The sequence below is a fragment of the Danio aesculapii genome, chromosome 6 (assembly GCF_903798145.1).
Source record: "Danio aesculapii chromosome 6, fDanAes4.1, whole genome shotgun sequence".
In the NCBI taxonomy this organism is placed as follows: Eukaryota; Metazoa; Chordata; class Actinopteri; order Cypriniformes; family Danionidae; genus Danio; species Danio aesculapii.
In genome coordinates, this window is record NC_079440.1 from 8,564,662 (window position 1) to 8,585,098 (window position 20,437).

Below are 20,437 nucleotides of genomic sequence, written 5' to 3' on the forward strand. Positions count from 1 at the left end.
TTGGTAAGACAAATATTTAGTCAGCCAATCACGTTACAGAAACTTAATGCATTTAGGCAAATTGACAAGGTGATCTGCTGAAATTCATTATGAGCATCAGCATGAGGAAAAATGGTCATTTAAAGAGACAGTTCACCCAAACATTAAAATTCTGTTAATCCTGTTTGTCACAAACCAGTTTAAGTTTCTTTCTTCTGTTAAACACAAAATAAGTTATTTTGAGAAATGTTGTAAACCGATAATCATTGACTTCAATAGTATATTATAGATGTCATAAACCAGTGGTGCTCAACCCTGTTACTGGAGATCGACCTTCCTGCAAAGTTCAGCTCCAACCCTGATCAAACACACCTGAACCAATTAATTAGGACCTGAACAGCACTTGATAATTACAGGCAGGTGTGTTTGATATGGGTTGCAACTGAAATCTGCGGGAAGGTAGATCTCCAGGAACAGGGTTGGTCACCCGTCATATACTATACTATAGCTGTCAATGGTTATAAGACTCCAACATTATTCACAATATCTTTATTTGTGTTTCTCATCACAAAAAGAGGGAGGGGGGATTGGGTGAACTTTAAGTGACATTAAACATGACCTGGCTTTTAGTCCCAGATGGATGGTTTTCAGAAACTGCTAATCTATTAGGATTTTCATGCATAACCTTTAAAGTTATTAGAAAACCATTCAGTGAGTGTTTGTTCTGTGTGAAAAAATGCCTTCTTGATGCCAGAGCTCAGAGGAGAATGACTAGACTGATTTGAGCTGATAGGAAGACAGCATTAAATCATGTGACCAAACTTTCCCACCAAAGTCTACAAAGATCATCTCTGAAAGCATAACATGTCCAACAACATTGAAAAAGATGAGCTACAGCAGCAGAAAAAAAGCACTAAAAAGGAGTTCACTAAACTCAAATAACCTCCTTAGACACCGTGTTTAAATCCAATTGGGGAAATTTGAAATAATCCCATCATGGATGTGCACAAATATGCAGCAAATGCATGATGCTGTCATATCATATGATAATGATGAATGCTTCAAGTTGTTTCTTGAATACACTGCCTGCACTGAAAAATGAAGACAGTTCAGACAAAACCTGGCACAATCAAGGTGTCCCTAATAGAATTGTCTGGTTGGTGTGTAATTATAAATACCAACTAACAGGATGCAAAAGCTGTAAGACTTTTTGGCAATACTGAGAAGATTCACCTCATCTCTGCTCCAGGTCCTACGGCGGATGGCACGGGGATCTTGACTGCTGATGGCACCACGAGGCCTCAGTTCCACTCCTCTGCCACTGATCTCTGGAGCGCTGCCCAGAACATCTTCAAACACACGGTCCTCAACCTGATACAGGCAGAAAGAGGATCACTGAATACACTAAATTCACTAATACTTGTTTATTTATGGAAAAACCTCCAACATATCTCTAAAAATGCAGCATTATGCAGCATATCCACATGCACTATGTTTTATTATTGTTATTTTATCCAATATTCTCACAATAATAGCGCAAATTCATAACCTCAAAGTCAAAATGCCAGCACACTTTTAATTAACTATTGAATTCATCTTGTGAACAATGCACGGTGTGCGAAAGCCCTTTACAGACTAATCGATATGTACTGATATAAATCTCTACAGGCACCCAAAACTTAAATGGCCCATATAAATATAAAAGACACCTATGGCTCTGGTTATGATGTATTTATCTGCTTACTGAAGCCGAGGGAGCAGAGGAAGGACTAACGGAATCAATCTCGCCAGCAACATCATGGATCTCACGCGCTAACATTGCCAGATCTTTAGCCAGGTCTTGACTGATTCTGGAACAAAGGAACATATTGTGAGACTTTTGAAGGCACAAGCTGTGATAGACAGTAGCATTGCTAAAGATGATGCAGCTATTTGTGGCAACTGAAGAGGAGGAAAAAGAACAGGACTGAGAAAAGACCTGCAGTGCTGCTGCACCATATGCCGGAGCACTGCCCAAAAGGTTATAGCTATTAGTTTGAGTCTGATTGGGCTGGAGTGGCTCCAACACACACTAGAGTTCAAAACTAGTAATTAAGAATGCAAAATTTATGCTTTCAATAGTTACAGTAATTAATAATTTGTAAAAAATTAAATTTATTTTTCAATAAAGTGGCTACAAAATCATAAAATCAATATTGTTTCCACAAAAATGCATCAGTATGTATCACTACAGCCTGGAGACTTCCAAGTGGGAGGGATATACGCTGCAAGTTGGCTGGTTTAAGGTTAGATGACGTACAGCTTTGGCTACTGGGCATGATGCAGCACGTTAATACAATGTCAGTTTTGTGACACTGAACTATTGTTTTTGCATTACTGTAAGGGGTAGGTTTAGGTTGGATAAGGTGTAGAAATTAATAAAACACAATAGGTTAGAATTAGAGGTAAGTTTAGGGTTGGGATAGGTGTTGATGTAAATAAAACATAAGAGGTAACTTTAATGAGTAGATTCAGGGTTACGGAAGATATACAATTGAATAAAACTAAATATACTGTAAGGGGCAGGTTTAGGGTTGGTGAAGATGTTAATAAAACATAATAGGTTACTGTAATTAGGTAGGTTTAGGGTTGGGTACTTTTGGTTTAGACGTTTACAAAACACAATGAGTTAAGTTTAACATTAGGAGTAGGTTTTCTTTTAGAGGAAGGAGTCTATAATTAATAAAAACACATTCGTTTTACTGTAAGATAACCATTTAGGAATGGGGTAGATGTTAATAAAACACAAAATGTGTCATGTATAAGACATAAATCAATCAAAAGCCCCATGTAGTTTGTACATCCCACAGGTGCTCAAATTCAACCCATTTGGAGCTGACTCTTACCTCTGCTTATGCCTAACTCAAAAAGTTAAATAGCACAATGATAATAGCCAAAAATATTTCTTGAACTCTTAATCAGCACCTAATCATGCCCAACCACTGTTACCCATTACCTGGCAATCTCCTCACTGTGGGCAGTCCAGTCTCTCATATAATCATCCTGCTCTCTGCTAGACTGGTGTCGTAACATGGACATGCCTCCAGGGCTGGGTGTTGCAGGGGCGGAACCACCCAGTTGGGTCACCCGTGGAGCCATTGGGCGTGGGCGAGTGTGGTGAGAGGGGTGGCGATTGGAGCCATACTCATCTTCTGAGGTAGAAGCATATTCGATCGGCACCCGGCGCCACCTTCCCCCAGCTATAACACAAAAACATTTTAGTAGGAATATTTTCAGAGAATAATCTTTTCTAGTACTTTTCTCCTCAAAGGTCTGACCTGCAGGTGTACTGTGAACATAGGGGGTAACAGGACATTTATCAGGCAATTTGGAAGCACTGTTAGCTCTTGCTCTGGGGACCACTGCAGTTGATGAGACTCCTGAAGAGCGTAACCCAAGCCGAAGTGTGCTATCAGGAGCAGGACGTGGGGCAAAGCCCCTGATCTTGCCTGATGTTGCCTCTGAGTCACTCCGAGCTGAAGGAGAGCAAACTCTTGGTCTTCGTGGCTGAGCAAGAGCTTCAATCCGAGAGAGGGTCCTGCGCCCAGCTGAAGGTCTTGATGCAGAGCTGGCGGTAGATGCTTCTGATGCAACAGACATTCGATCGACATCAGCAAGATCAGCTTCAGCAGTTTCACCCAATCGTGCACGCCGCAGAAGGGAAGCCCTTGTCGGTCGAGGGCGGGGAAGAGTGGTTGGTTTAGAGGTGGGGGCTGCAGGAGTTACACTTGTCTTTGGTCCTTTGGTCTTGCCACTTGTTTGCTCAGCCTTAGAGCTGATATTTTGACCCCTACCCTGGGGTCGCTTTACTGAAGTAGCATCCTGGGCAAGGGAAGAGCTCAAGTCATCATCTGTCAGGTCAAGAGATGTCCAAGCTCTGGAGCCAGCAGAGCCAGAGGGCTGAGCTTTGCCCTTCCTTTCTGTGGTGCTGGTGTTCTTATTTGTTGTTTCACGTCCAGCTAAACGCTTCCTTTGGGCTGTCTTACGTCCTCCTTCTCCCCCAGCTTGGCTAACTGTACTTGTCGTATCAATGTCTGATTCAGGTGAGACAGACCCCTCCAGGGAGTAGCTTGGCGGATCTGCTAGGTCTGATAAAGTGGTTTCCAGAAAAGCAGCCACAGCCTCTGAATCTTTTGCATTGTGGCAGCATCAATGACCTCACTGATGACTCCCATTTCCCTGGGCTGGGTTGAGGCAGCAGGACCATCAATGCAAGGTATGAGCTCTAGGGGAACATTAGCACTTGGCCGTTCCACTGTGAAGCTCTCTTGCCTTAGTAATGGCTTCCCTGTCTTCTCTCTATCTTCCTCGCCTTTTTTCCGTCTCCCATCTTCTTGTTTTTTCTCAGTCTGACCAGGTTGAGCTCTTGGTTGACCAGCTTTATTCTGTATTTTAGGTGGTGTTGGCTTGCTTACTTTAGACTGATCTTTGTCTGTACAAGCCATTCCTGAAACTCTTGGTCCTGTCTTAGAAATTCTATTAAGCTGATTTACTTTCTCCTGAAGTTCTAGATCCTGTTTCTCTGATGAAGAAGCTGTTTGCCTGAATTGGCTCTGTGTGGCCTCAGGAACCAATGGATCCATAGAAGAATCTTCAGAAGGGAGCTGCGGGAGTGTCCTTCTCTTTCGTTCAGATTGTTTTGTTCCAGCTTTTGAAACAAACAAAAAAATTGGTCAAAATCAAACTACATTAAAAAAACAAACTTGAAAATTTTTAAAGACCTTTAACCTTTTTCATCTGTGGAAAGCATGGTGGGTTCAGCTCCGGATCCCTCAGGATCAGTTCGTATATGACTTGCAGCTAGACTAGCCCACTGTGAGACCCACCTTGGACCACCAACTACAACCAAGTCATCTGGTAGTGCCTTTTAAAAGGAAAATTGACAATATATATATATTTTTAACCTGACATAGACGATTAGTACAGTTTGGAAACTTTTGTGGACATTTAATGTCTTTACAAACTGAGATCTTTACCGAAAATCTTAAAAGATTTGTAAATATCTTCAGAAAAGTATAGCAATTTCTGCTGATAAACAGTACCTCTGCACCAACATAACCAGTTTGTCTGTTTTCCATGGCTCCAGATCTCGGACAGATGGTTCCTCTATCTTTCTGGTGTTTTGGAAAACGCAGTTTTGTCAGGGCTTGGTTATCCTCCACACCAAAAACCTAAACCAAATCAGATTTATCATCATAACTGCATATCCGTATCTAACAATTATCAATATCACACATACACATAAACAACAACAAAATCATATGCTTCTGCATATTTACCTTATCAATCATACGCCTGGCCTCTTCCACCTCAGCACTGCCATTTTCCAGCTCGATGGTATAGGTCCCTCTGTCGCTTTGGTCATCTATATGCCCTCTATTCGGAGTCTCTTGAGACCCAGTACTTTGCTCTCTGGGCACGTTGGTCTTCTGCGGGGAAGAACGGCTAGATTTTTTGCTAACTTCACCCCCTATTGGTGCCATCTTTCTAGCTGCAGATGATGGTTTGTGCTGGAAGAGATCCTCCCTCCCACAGATAGGGCCTTCTGTCCTCTGCACGGCCTGCCTTCCTCTGTATCGCTCCTGCAAAAATGTCCTGCGGCTACTGAGCTGCTCTCCCAGTGCATTCTCTGAGTCACTTTGTGTGCCATCCTCATGCTTACTGCCTGAGAAAGAATGGGACAAACATTTAGGAGTGCAGCCCATGGCATTTAAAAGGCATTTAATCATTTATGGCTCAGTATTTGACTATTAGTCAACGATAACCAAAGTAAACACAATATGCAGTTGGTAAACTTGTAAAAATGGTTTACAAATTGCAGGCTTGTAATAAGATTTGCTTTATTAAAAAGGAATAATTGGAGTTGCTGTAGCCTAATAGTCACCTACTTACTGTAGCTTAGCCCTCCACAGAACAGATAACATGAGCCCTGAAAGATAATGCATATTATGCAAACACTTAATGATTAATGGAATTAGATTGTTATATAATGGCATTTAATAGATTACGCTTTCAATAAAACGTTTGCAGTTGGTTTGTAAAAGCTATTTTTGTGCACGATTGGCCTAAGTTTTTGTTGTATTTACATGGTTTTGACCAGCAGGTGTCCCCATTTTGAGGTGTTTTGAGGCTTTGCAAAGTTGATTAAGTTTGCAAAGCAGTTCATTTAAATGATTCAAAGTTTTAAAACGTGCTGTCGTGAAATATGTTTCACTATATAAAAGTCACTTGTTAGTAAAAAAATATGTGTTTTAATAGTGTTTTCAGCAATGTGGCACATATATATATGTCAGTCAACATCTCAAAAAATGTGTTTTAGGGTTTCGTGACTGTTTAATAATACAAAAATCCACAAGAGATTGTGGAAAATAATGTAACACAACACTTTGCATAGAAAATGACCAGCAGAGAGCTGAAACACCAGGCAGTATATATAACAGGTAAACTTAAAAGTTAAGCTGCCAATATCTATACATAAAAACAAACAAATGGAGGTTAAAATAGATTAAACTAAGAACTAAGTAAGACAGGGAAAATGGAACAAAATTAAAAAAGTATATATATATATATATATATATATATATATATATATATATATATATATATATATATATATATATATATATATATATATACAGTTGAAGTCAGAATTATTAGCCCCCCTGTTTAGGCAGGTTAGGGTAATTAGGCAAGTTATTGTATAACGATGGTTTGTTCTGTAGACTATCGAAAAATTATATAGCTTAAAGGGGCTAATAATTTTGACCTTAAAATGGCTTTTAAAAAATTAAAAACTGCTTTATATATATATATATATATATATATATATATATATATATATATATATATATATATATATATATATAAATATTATTATTTATTTATTATTATTATTTTTTTTTTTTTTTTTTTTTTTTTTTTTTTGGCTTTTATTAGTTATAGTGTTTGGCTGTCAGTGATATATTTCCATTATTTTTTCATTTAAAAAAAGAAGAAATAATTTTTTGTATTTGTGTGAATTTTCAAGAAAATTTACATTTGATGTACAGTAAAGACTTAAACAATATATATGTTTATAGTACTTATGTATACTATATAAGTCAAGCCCGAAATTATTATACTACTGGCAAATTCTGACTTAAAGTTACTTTTATTCAATCAGCAGGTTTTTTGACTGGAAATGACACAGGCTTCTCCCAAAAGATAATAAGCTGATGTACAAGAGGCATCATTCAGAAAAAAAAACATTTCTCAGCCTTTATTTACATTTGAACAAAAACTTAAAGTCAAAATTTGCCAGAAGAATAATTTCAGGCTTGACTACATTTTCTTGAAAATCCACATAAATACAAAAAAAATCTTTTTTTTTAAAATCACCTATTAATCTTTGTTTTTCTGCTTCAGAAATAGGTCAGTAACTCCTTCACCTTTACCTCTGAGGCTCCTCAGCTGAACCGGCACATCACTCTTCACGCTGTCTCCATCCTCCTCAGCAACAGATTCAGAGCGGGCTAATGGCAGTTCATTCTGCGCTAGCCAGTCTGCCACCTTTACCTCCGCTGCCACCATGGCAGCCTGCAAGGCACTCAGCTCCTCCCCGGCCCCTCTTTTGGGTCGCGGTCGAAGGTCTTGGTTACTCTTTGAAACTTTGTTTCCCTTCCCTGAAGCCGTTGTGTCAAACTCAATAGTGAAGGAGGCATGTCCGTGAGTGCCACCTTCCAGGGCCGGTACTGTCAAAACTGATGCAACTGCTTCAGAGCTGGTGTGTAGAGTTTCTCTTGTTTCTCCCCCTACTGGTGGAGTCTGTTTACTGGGAATCTCAAAGTAACTGGGTTCCTGGGTTCCCAAACTCTGTGTGGTTTCTGGTCCCATCTGCGACTTTGTAGCTGTTTCTTTACGGCCTGAGTAAAGACATAACGAGCAAACTATTAAAGTTAACAACAGTAGGTAAATTTACATGGAGATCAGTTTTGGCATTATTCTGAAAGACAATATTATGATTTAGTTGTTTACATTAGAGTTGCTTTTAGAATATTCCTCATGATGCCATGCCATATTATAATATATATATATATATATATATTTTTTTTTTTTTTTTTTCAGGACAAAATATATTTAAAATATATGTTAAGTATATGTTGTACTTGTGTTGTTCAACAAAATATATTTTGAAATCAAAACACATTTCATTTTAAGCATATAAGCAATATAATTCTAAATATATTTTAGGGTGAAGAAAATACAAAACTTACAGTAGAATGTGTATGGAGATCAAAGTATCCTATTTACTTTAAATGCATTAAATGTAATTAATAATAATAATGATAATATTAACAACAACAACAATAATAATAATAAAAATAATAAATAAATAAATAAATAAACAATAATAATAATAATAACAATAATAATAATAAAATTTATGACTCTTATATCATCAGAAAACTGTTGGATAAAAACAATAAATTTACAGTAAACATATATTTTCGACATCAATACCAAACTAAAATGATTAATATAATCTTTATTGTCTTAATAAATCTTTATATAAGGTTTATTATCTGGGTGTACCTTCAATGCCACGTTATTTGTGTGCATGTAAACCAGAACAACAGGTTATTTCATTATGAACATGAGATATGTCCACTCTAATACTCAATTCTGATTAGTCAGGTGTGACATTCCAAGGTATGTTATTGAATACATACACATCTATATACTTTACATCTACATTCATATGTCTCCGCTTGTCTGTCAAACATTTCTTGTCTATCACACCGCGGTTTTTGACAACTTGGCGCCATCTTGTTAATGAATAATACATAGGTTAGTAGCTTCATTGAAATGTTGTCGTTTCTGTCAGGTTTGCGTTTTTGGCGCCATCTTGTGACTGAATAATGCAGAGTTTCTTGTATGCTTCCTCAGGTACACTCAGCTGTTTTCATTTCTGTCAGCTTTGTATTTTTAACTGTTTGGCTCCATATTGTGACTGAATAATGTACAGTTTAGTCATTTCTGTGAGATTTGTGTATAATTTAAGGTATTTTTTGTGGCAAGTAGTTGTGTAATAAACAGGATAAAGTACATCCAGGATGCTTGTTGTTGCAGAATAAACCTTTCAGTCTTCTACAACAGTAAATATTCCACTTTTACATCAGGCTGCCGATAAGCCTGTGAGGATTTATTCTGCGATAACAATCTCCTTGTACTTTATCACTAACATAAATGTGATCAATGACTTACCTGCTTCACATCTAGCTTGCTTTGCGTCGTGTTTTACAGAATTTTCATCATCTGCATCCCCGTCACCCCACCAAGATGGCTGTCCGTAAAGAGGGGTTCCTCTGTGGAGCAAAGCTATGTCCCCTAATGAAAGTTTGACATACTTTTGAGTTTGATAAGTTACATTGACACTTATTAAATTTTATTAAATATTAAATCATTCTGCTCACCCGACACCTTCTCTTCTGTTTTTGGTGCTGGTTCTGATGGTCTAACCTCAGTCTCTTTTCCTCCTTCTGCTCCTTTGACTTCTGGAGTTTTGGTGGTCTCTCCTGATGGCGAAGGCTTCTTGGTGAGCTGAAGCTGGCTGGTGTACTTCTCATGCTGTCGATGAAGGTGAGTGTAGGAAAGTCAAGAGAGAAAACTATTTTATATACTGTTCTGAATGACATTGATCAAATATAAATTAATAATTTTTGAAAGAAGTCCTTTCAAATAATCTTTGCTCAATTTATTTAATAAAAACATTTATGAACACAAAATTAAAAAAAAAACATTTTAATATGAATTTAAATATAATTTAATTAAAATTTTATTATTTATATTTTAAATATAAACAATTTTAATTTAAATATAAAATGTACAAGATATATTTAACACATCCTTCATTGAAGTCATCCTTCAAAATAAATAAAATAAAATAAAATTAAATCCTTTGGGTTTCCTCTGGGTGCTCCGGTTTCCCCCACAGTCCAAACAAATGCTCTATAGGTGAATTGGATAAACTAAATTGGCCGTAGTGTATGAGTGTGTGTGTGTGTGTGTGTGCATGATTGAGTGTGTATGGGTGTTTTCCAGTACTGGTTTGCAGATGGAAGGTATTCGCTGTGTAAAACATATGCTATAACATATGCGATAAGTTGGCGGTTCATTCGCTGTGGCGACCCCTGATGAATAGAGACTAAGCCGAAGGAAAATGAATGAGTAAAAATTAAATTAAATTTAATTAAATTTAATTTAATAACTACCTGAAACTTCTCAGTTTCTCTAAATTTATTATTCATACTCATTATTTAGTTTAATATTTGACACAATATATACATTGAACATTTGATATAAATTTTATCACCTTCAGCGCTTCCTCTGGAACATGTAGCTCTCCGCGTACAACGGTAAACAGGTTGGTATGTAAGATGTGTTAAAGAAAAAAACAGTATACAGAGGATTGCAAATGCATGTATACATTTGGTCCATTCACACACTTTATTGATTATAAATGGAGCTAAGATGCTATATTGTGTTTGTACAAATCAACAAAGGTGGACCAGAACAAACCAAATTATAAAAAAAAGTGATTTATTTAGAATGTCAAAGGATATCATAGCCAAACCGCAGCTTGTCCCCCATTTTCAGAGTAATGTACTGCTGTTCCAGAATGCGAACGTCATTGACGAATGTCTACAGGAGAGAAAGAGGTCAGCCGCCACCATAATCTTTTCATAATTACAATAAAAACATTAGTCTCTATTATAAACAGGTACATTTCTCACCCCGTTTAGACTCCCCAGGTCTTTAACTTTATGTTCATCTGTAGCTTCTTCATAATTGATGACGGCATGCTGTTTGTCTACACTGCGAGACTGGAATATAAGAGAAGTTAATGGATTAGCAGTATTAATGATCTGATGTTAATAGATATGTCGAAAGAGGATGTTTGAATTTTCAGAAAACTTCTCCATGGTATTTCACACAAATAGAGTTATTATGAAATATAATAATAAATATGGCCAGAAACTCAAAAAAAAATTAAGTAATTTAGGCGATACAGTATCTGTTATTATTAGTTGAAATTAGAATTATCTAACCCCCATTTGATTTTTTTCTTTTTTTAAATATTTCCTAAATGATGTTTAACAGAGCAAGGACATTTCCATAGTATGTCTGATAATATTTTTTCTTCTGGAGAAAGTCTTATTTGTTTTATTTTGGCAAGAATAAAAGGAGTTAACATTTTTTTAAACACCATTTTAAAGTCAAAATTATTAGCCCCTTTAAGCTACGTATATATTTTTTCGAAAATCTTTCCAAAAAGGTGAAGTGTTCCTTTAATGAAATATCATTTGGTGACATAAAGTTGTGGAAAGTGACATATACAACAAGCAGACACTGAAAAAAATGATTAATTGGATTTACTAAAAATTGTAAGTGGTTGCAAACAATTTATATGGGCTGAATTTAAACAAACTAATTAAATTTAGTCATGTTCAACTTAATTTGTTAACCCATATGCATTGTTTGCAGCCACTTACCTACTGAAATTTTTTTCAGTGTACTGTACTTATAGATTCAGTAGGAACTGACAATAAACCTAAATAGACGATGACATTCTAAAACATTCTTGTGTATGTGTAACAGCAATCGAGTTACCTGGAGCATAAGCTCACAGTCATCCCGTCCCACGAAGATCATTTCTCGGGGAAGACGGTGCCTTATTCCCCCTCCACTCACCAAGAACCAGGATGTCAAACTCATCTTGACTGAACCAGGCCTCCTTTTTTCCTCCTGATGTCTTTCTCTAGGCCATTCTGTTGAGAGGTTGTATACAATAAAGGGATAGTTGACCCAAAAAGATAACAATATAGCAACTATTCACTCTCCCTCAAGTGGTTCCAATCTTTATTCTGTTGAACACAAAAGAAGATATTTTGAAGAAAGCTGAAAACCTGTAACCATTGACTTCCATAGTAGAAAAAAATATATTATGGAAGTCAATGGTTAGCTTGTTTTGTGTTCAATAGAAGAAAGAAACTCAGAAAGGTTTGAAACAAGTAAAGGGTGTGTAAATGATAACAGAATTTTTGCGTGAACTATCCCTTTAATGGTTTGCAAAAAAAAATAAATTAAAAAAAAAAAAAAAAAAAAAAAAAATATATATATATATATATATATATATATATATATATATATATATAAAGCTTAGTCTAGATGCAGTGTGTAGGATGGTGTTTGAACTAGATAATGCAGTAAAAATTCACATGACTGGACACTCATGAAGGTTGCCAGATTGATGAAACAGGAGCGAGTTTGCCTTACTCAGCAAATGTTTAGGTTTGTAATATTTATATTATTTTCTAATTAAAAACCTCCTCAAGTGGATTTATATAACTTTGAATCTGCTTCGAGCAGCACGTGGCGCAGTGAGTAGCACAATCGCCTCACAGCAAGAAGGTCGCTGGTTCGACTCGAGCCCAGGCTGGGTCAGTTGGCATTTCTGTGTGGAGTTTGCATGTTCTCCCCGCGTTTGCATGGGTTTCCTCCGGGTGCTCCAGATTCCCCCACAAGTTCAAAAACATGTGGTAGGTGAATTGGGTAAACTAAATTGTCTGTAGTGTGTGTGAATGAGTGTGTATGGATGTTTCCCAGTAATGGGTTGCAGCTGGATGGGCATCCGCTGCGTAAGTTGGATAAGTTGGCGACCCCAGATTAATAAAGTGACTAGGCTGAAAAGAAATGAATAAATCTCCTTCTGATTTCAATTTCATGGTTACTTTAAGGGGTATAATATAATCCTGTGGAAGCAAATTCCTCCATTCCTAATGAAATCTATTTCTCAGCAGCAGACAAGCAGCTGACTTTCCTTTAACAACTTAAACAATGAACCTCTTTCCACTCTAAAAGGATGGAATAAGGGACTCTTCTTTAACACTTTCAATATTTTGAAGCTGTTCACCAAACTTAAAGGGATAGTTCACCCAAAATTAACATTAGCCTTTAATGTATTCACCGTCAGGGCATGAGATGTACTGTAGGTGATTTTTTTTATTTGGTAGAACATTAAAACTATTTTTTTAGCAAGTCGTGCAAGTCAAATAGAATTATTACCTGTGGCTTAATCTGTGCAAAAAACACTGAAAATTATTTTCACATTATTTACAGTTATCCAAAAAAATCCTGTTGCATAATGATGAATGCACCGATGCAAACTCAAATGTGTGCTGATGCTGTTTACAATTGCGAAGGAGGACTTGTGCATTGAAATGGTTATCAGAATGATACTTACTCATACAAGATGCTGCAAACTGTTTAAAAAATTTGTCAGCTTGTGTCCCATACAAAAGTTATACATGCAAACATATGCAAATTACATTTATTTACATTTATAAGTTTAAATTTGGATTTCACATTCCTATCATATTTTTCATAAACGCAACATATTTTAAAATATTGCAAAAATGGCTGCTTACACATTATTTTTCAGCCATTGGAATTACAAACATGTACATATATGTTCAAATATATTAGATATAATTAAATGCATGTCGATATATATTAATAAATATCCATATATGAACACATACTGTATCAAGTATAATAGAAAATTATATATGCAGCATTATTTGCAATATTTTAAAGTATATGTTGCATTCATCATTTTCCTTCGGTTTAGTCCCTTATTTATCAGGGGTCGCCATCGCGGAATGAACTGCCAACTATTCTGGCATATGTTTTACGCAGTGGATGCCTTTTCACAACCCATTACTGGGTATATTTTATATATTTGAAATTTAAATATAAACTTGTATGTTATATATTTACTTAGCATATATTGTCATAGAGCAGATTTCTACTGTATATACAAGACATCAGTAAGCTCATGCTCCAGTCCAAACTGTTATAAACATGGTTTAAACTAGGATTAAAAGTAATGACGTTGTAAATAATGCTCAGTTTCTTGTACACAGTTTGTTTTGCTTTATAAGACCTTAATATATTGGTGCCATTTATTATTTTTTATTGGCCTGCATGACTCTTAAAGTGCTATAAGCTGTTCACTTCAACAGTGACACTAGTTTCAGCTGAAAATCTTGCTTATTGTTGAAGAAGTAGTATCCTGATCAATGGTGGCTTTATTGGCATCTATGCCTTTTTTATGGTTAGATTATTAATAATATAGCCACCCCAGTTTAAGCTGGGAACTAGCTAAAGTAAAGTGAATGAGTGAGAGTGATTAATAATGTTGCATGTATTGTATCCCTCTAATTCCAGGTTGATTTGTGAGATCTGCTCTGTACGGGATTTTGGCCCTATAAGTAATAATTCTGTCTTGTCTGAATTTGATAGAAGAAAATAGTTTGTCATCCAGTCGTTTACATCTAGCTTAGACAGTTTGGATATCTCATCAGGTTTTGTTAAAATATATAATTGAGTATCATCTACACAGCAGTGAAAGCTAATCCTAATAACGTCTCACAGGGGCAGCATGTATATTATGAATAGCAAAGGGCCTAAAACCAATCCTTGAGAACCTCCATACTTCACTGGCCTGACTTTTGAAAGTTGTTCATTTATATTTACAAACTGGAAGCTAAGCCTTCCACAGCCTTACACATGCTCCGCCTATGGTTACATTCCCTGATAATTAGTTATAATTATGTAACTCAGTTACTAACTCAGTTACTAATTGTGAAAAGTAACTAGTAACTTTAACTAATTACTCTTTTAAAGGAACGTGCCCAACACGTAATCATTAGCTAATTCAGTAATAACTGTTTCAAGGACTTTTCCCGACTAAGCAAAACTGGAATGAAAATGTGCATCTCTGCTGTTTTCTGTATACCAAGCTATTCCAGCTCTTAGGATCTTCAGGTCAAGAGGTCACTGGGTGGACTGGACTGCGAATGAGTGACCAGGACAGCTGTTACATTGATTGTCCTGTTTTTTGAATTAAAGTGATTCTGCTGTGAGTGTGTTGTTGTAGACTGTGTTTATTTCACTATTCTGATAAGAAGCCTGCTACTGTGCAAATCAACTTTAAAGTACCAACACTTCTGCTATGTGTGTGTTTGAATGCATATGCGTCACGTCTGGTCATCTTCTCTCCAAATAGCCTTCTGGATGACATACGATGTCTGACCTCTGTCTCTTGTCGCCTAAATAATCGTGAAGATATTCTTTAGTTATTGCGTCTATGAGGTGAGATTGCCAATGTTTATCTATGTTTCAACCAACCAGGATCTTCCTACCTAGACTTGTGACGTAGTCAGTGACCTTCTAAAGTGTAATTGTTGTTGATTTGACACTGTACTCTTTGCGAGTGTTGAAGCTGATGAAACGGCAAACTATTTTCTTCAGTTAATCTATCTCTTTCCTGGGATTTGTTCATCATTTGTTCAACCTGGGTTTAACTGAGTTGTTGGAGCTTTGTGTGTTTACAGTTGTATTGCTTGAAGTCACATGTAATGTTTTGACCATGTTTTTGGTTTCTTTTCTGGACTCTGAACGTGTCAGGACAGTTGCTGTACATGGAGGATCAGAAAGTGCTCAGATTTCATCTATAATATCTATGCACACAGAAAATGTACGAAGATCGCAGGGTTTGGAACGACATGAGGGTGAGTAATTAATAACAGAATTACCATTTTTGGGTGAACTAACCCTTTAATTATCATCTGACATATTTTACATGCTATAATTACATGCTAGCTAGCTTGAAATACTGCTTCAGTTAAAGTCTTGAAGATATTCTATATTTTCCTAATTTAGGACCAGGGTAAATAGCTACTTTTGGAAATATACCTGTGATTGCTTGATTGCTTGATTGATTGATTGATTGATTGATTGATTGATTGATTAATTGATTCCCAGCAGGCACACAACATCATAAGACATTAATATTAGGTTAGGTTTAAGTCATGACGTCAGGTGACCAAACTTCAATGTCTAGTCAGCGTCTAAGGACAACGTTATTTTGATGTCCAATAACAGCATCAAATTACATTGATATTTGGTTGATTTTAGGTTGTATTGGAAAGAGACCAAAATCAAACGTCTGATAGATGTCATAGAAGTAATGTCCACACATCGTCAAGGTGTAACATGATTAGATGTTGATATTTGGTTGATTTTAGGTTGGACATTACGTTGGGTTCTGACATCAACCTGATTTCAATTTCCAAACAAACCCCACGGCGTTGGGCTATGTTGGGGTACAATGTCAATAGCAGGGTTGATTGATTGAAACTGAATTACCTACAACATAATTCTTATTCAGCTCCATGCTGAATGAGGCTATACTTTATTTTAACAAGCTCTTCAATTCTGAATTTTGACAAACTATGCGACACTGTACACTCTCAGAAATAAAGGTAGGAGAGCTGTCTATGGGGTGGTACCTTTTCAAAAGGTACACATTTGTACCGAAAAGGTCGATATTAATACCTCATGGATACATATTAGTACCTAAAAGTGCCTCCTTTAAAATCAAACTCAGTCCTGGAGGTCTGGTTTCCTGCAGATTTTAGCTCCAACTTGCTTCAACACACCTGCTAGGATGTTTCTAGAATATCTAGAAAGAGCTTGATTAGCTGGTTCAGGATGTGTTTGATTAGGGTTGGAGCTCCAGGACATCGGCCCTCCAGGACCAAGTTTGGACACCCCCGTCTTAAATGTTTTAGGTACTAATATATACTTTTGAGGTACCAATATAGACCCTTTAAATACAATGTGTATCTATTGAAAATGTGCCACCCTAGTGTCACCTCTCGTACCTTTATTTCTGAGAGTGTACTGTAGAAAGAGATTAAGAATGACTGTACCAAAATCCACAAGAAAGGAAATGAATATCAGGGATCCTGTCAAGAACATGATGCATAAATTATATCAATTACCAATACATTTACGAACGTCAATCGACCCAGTTCACGTTGATATAACGCGAGAAAGTTCCAATCTCATTTCTATATTGCTAAACTTCATTCGTATATAAAAGAGCTTCATATTATATAGCTAATTTTCTTTTAGGTAAGTGTAGCATGTTTTGAAATCTGAGCTGAAATATTTAGGGTAGTATCGCACGTGCTGAGTGAATATGCATCATCATCATTATCAGCGCATCATTTGCGTGTGAGCGGAGCGTCAGTCTCCGCCTCTGCCTTCAAGCACTGGCCTTGTTCTTCACCGGTTATGACAGATCTGATGTTTATTCTGAGAGACAGTCGCTCACACCCATCGCATATTTCGATAGTCGTTACATGCATAACGGTGCGCATGTATTTACAATACGCAATTGTTCATTAGAAGATAACCTAAAAATCGACGCATCCAAAGGCCTAAATATTTTTCTAATAACCGTGCTTCTGTTTTCATCACGTATCATGCGCTGTCATAGATATCCAGAACGTAATAGGCCGGATCGGTAGCATCTAGAGCTCATGACAGCTAATTACCCATTTCCATCAAGCGAAATGTTTGCTGCTAAAATTAAAAACGAGTCAAATTCGTGGTGTTTAGGTGAAAATAGGACGCACCACTTACCTAATAAATCCCAGTATGTTTATTCCATGAATGACATCCGTGCGCTCTTGTGCTCGGAGCGGCGCGCTCTGCCCAGCCCAGTCTGAGGTGCAGCTGCGCGTCTTGACGCACGGTGGCGCTGCGGTGTCAAGAAAGAACAAGATGACAAGTGCTCCCCGTGGTGGTTTGCATGATTTTTATCACGTTTGCGCTTATTTGTGTCTAAATGCTGATCAATTTTCACATAAGACAAAATATATATATTGTAATTGAACGGATATAAAATTAACTTTAAAGTAGTTATAGTAATAATAATATAAGAAATGTAATGTTCAACTTAATTTGTTTAAATTTAGCCAATATACATTGTTTGCAAAACATTTACCTTAACAAATGTAGCAAATCCAATTGAATGAATGAATGTTTCAGTGTAGCCTATTCTTACTCTTAAATGCTGAATATCTGTGAAACAGTGCACTTCATATTATGTCTTGAATGTTTATTTGGTTTTAAGCCCTATGTCGATAAAGCAGTTCACCCAAGAATTAAATTTTACTTATCATTTACTCACTCAAGTGTTTCCAAACCTTTATAAGTTTCTTTCTTCTGTTGAACACAAAGGAAGATAGTCTGAAGAATGCTGGAAACCTGTAACCATTGACATCCATAGTATGAAAAACTAATATTATTTATGGTTACCGGTTTCTTTTGTGTTCAAATAGAAGAAACTCAAATAGATTTGGGAACAAGTGAAGGGTGAGTAGATGATGACATCATTTTTATATCTGGTTAAACTATCTTTTTACATGTAACAATAGTCCGAATTTCTATAAACTTCAGCAGTTGGCCTCCTTATAAATACTGTTTGATTATTCACTGAACACTAGATGGCGAAATTGTACGTGACAGTCGAGATTTTTTTTTCCCCAAAGAACTGTCAACAATAAACCTTTTCAACATCGGAATGTATGCATATTTATATTTATATATTGTTCACATGCTTGGTCATAAGTTCAGGAAAAAGAAAAAAAAGCAAGCAAAGAAAAACAATTATGTTTATGACAGTGTATTTCATTCCTACTGTATATAGAACATGTTTTTTTAATATTATTGTTTATTTATCTGATTTGTATTATTGCATTTTATTTATTTATTTAGTTAGTTAGTTAGTTAGTTAGTTAGTTAGTTAGTTAGTTAGTTAGTTAGTTAGTTAGTTAGTGTTTGCAACTTTCAGGTTTTGTGTTGACTGCATGTAATAGTAATTCATTTGCTACAAGATTCTGTCCTTTTCTCCCTCAACAATAGAAAACAGTTTTATGTTGTTTGTTAAAAGGTTTACATTACTTAATCATGTCTGTTTAGTGCTAGTCTGGAATTTCTGACTTAAAAAAAATCATGATCCAAAATGCATTTTGAGTTTTCAGTTTAGCATGCTTGAAGTCATTTGTGAATAAATATATGTGCCTAAATGACCAGAAGAGGAAAAGAAAAACTTTGGAGCTGTGACATTTTAAAGGAAGCTGTTATTATTGCTAACGATTATAAATTATACCTTGTGAAAAAGCCCCATGCTGAAAAATCTTAATAGAACAAAAAAAAAAAAATTGCATAAACAATATTTACTTGATTGTTTATAACGTGGTGGATGGGTTTAAAAGAAATTAATATAAAATATATATGAAATAATATATGAATAATATGTAAAAATATAACCTATTTATTTATTGAATTAACCTGTAATTAGAGTAAATATAAGTAATTTTGAGTAGAAAAATCAACCTATTTGCTGGCTTAAAATGAATAACCCAACTATTTGGATTAATTTAACCCCTAATGTGTTCTCTTTTTTATATATTTCCCAGCAGTTGGGCTAAAAACAATTCAGTTTGGGTTGTTTTTAACCAAGTGTTTTTAGAGTTCAGTGACAACAATTTTATTATAAAAAACATAATTATTTATTCACATTTGCAAGAAAAATACATTTGAAAATAAAACCTATTTTTAATCAAATTAACTTGTTGTTTAAGTAAATATGAGTAATTTTGAGGAGAAATAACCACATATTTTGCTGGCTTAAAATAAATAACCCAACTCATTGGGATACTTTAACCCCCTAATGTGTTTGGTTTTATATATTTCCCAGCAGTTGGGCTGAAAACAACCCAATATGGATAGTTTTTAACCCAGTGTTTTTAGAGTACAGTGACAATTTTTTATTATTATTAAAAATCACATTTATTTACTGATATATGCAAAAAAAAAAAAAAAAAAAAAAAAAAAACATTTGAAAATATAATCTATTTTTAAAATCAAATTAACTTGTTGTTTAAGTAAATATGAGTAATTTTGAGGAGAAAAAAAACACATTTTTGCTGGCTTAAAATAAATAACCCAACTCATTGGGATAATTTAACCCCCTAATGTGTTCTGTTTTATATATTTCCCAGCAGTTGGGCTGAAAACAACCCAATTTGGGTAGTTTTTAACCCAGTTTTTGTCCAGTGACAATTTTTTGTTATTAAAAACATATTTATTTATTGACATAAGCAAAAAAAAAAAAAAAACATTTGAAAATATAATCAATTTTTTATCAAATTAACCTGTTTAAGTAAATATAAGTAATTTCAGTATAGGAAAAACTACCTATTTGCTACTACTACTTGAGTTAAATTAACCCCTAATGTGTTCTGTCTTATATTTACCCAGCAGTTGGGCTGAAAACAACCCAGTTTGGGTAGTTTTAACCCAGTTTTTTTAAGTCCAGTGACAACTTTTTTATTATGTATTGACATTTGCTAAAAAAAATATTTATATATTTGAAAATATAACCTTTTCTTTATCAAATTAACCTGTTATTAAAGTAAATATAAGTAATTTTGAGTAGGAAAAAACACATATTTGCTGG

At 35.5% G+C, this 20,437-nt stretch overlaps 1 protein-coding gene across 1 annotated transcript in view; it reads right to left on the bottom strand.

Annotated features, from left to right (window-relative positions):
- The window catches only part of cep170ab (centrosomal protein 170Ab), a 28,563-nt gene extending 10,946 nt beyond the window's left edge, over positions 1-17,617 (bottom strand). The window contains 16 exon segments of the mRNA XM_056459415.1: positions 1,213-1,350; positions 1,724-1,829; positions 2,975-3,218; positions 3,297-4,154; positions 4,157-4,666; positions 4,747-4,882; positions 5,061-5,189; positions 5,298-5,683; positions 7,452-7,919; positions 9,262-9,384; positions 9,471-9,624; positions 10,370-10,428; positions 10,620-10,698; positions 10,791-10,880; positions 11,668-11,825; positions 17,554-17,617. Of these exon segments, the coding sequence (XP_056315390.1) occupies positions 1,213-1,350; positions 1,724-1,829; positions 2,975-3,218; positions 3,297-4,154; positions 4,157-4,666; positions 4,747-4,882; positions 5,061-5,189; positions 5,298-5,683; positions 7,452-7,919; positions 9,262-9,384; positions 9,471-9,624; positions 10,370-10,428; positions 10,620-10,698; positions 10,791-10,880; positions 11,668-11,772 (3,585 nt within the window). The 5' untranslated portion in view covers positions 11,773-11,825; positions 17,554-17,617.
- Positions 17,618-20,437: the final 2,820 nt, after the last annotated feature.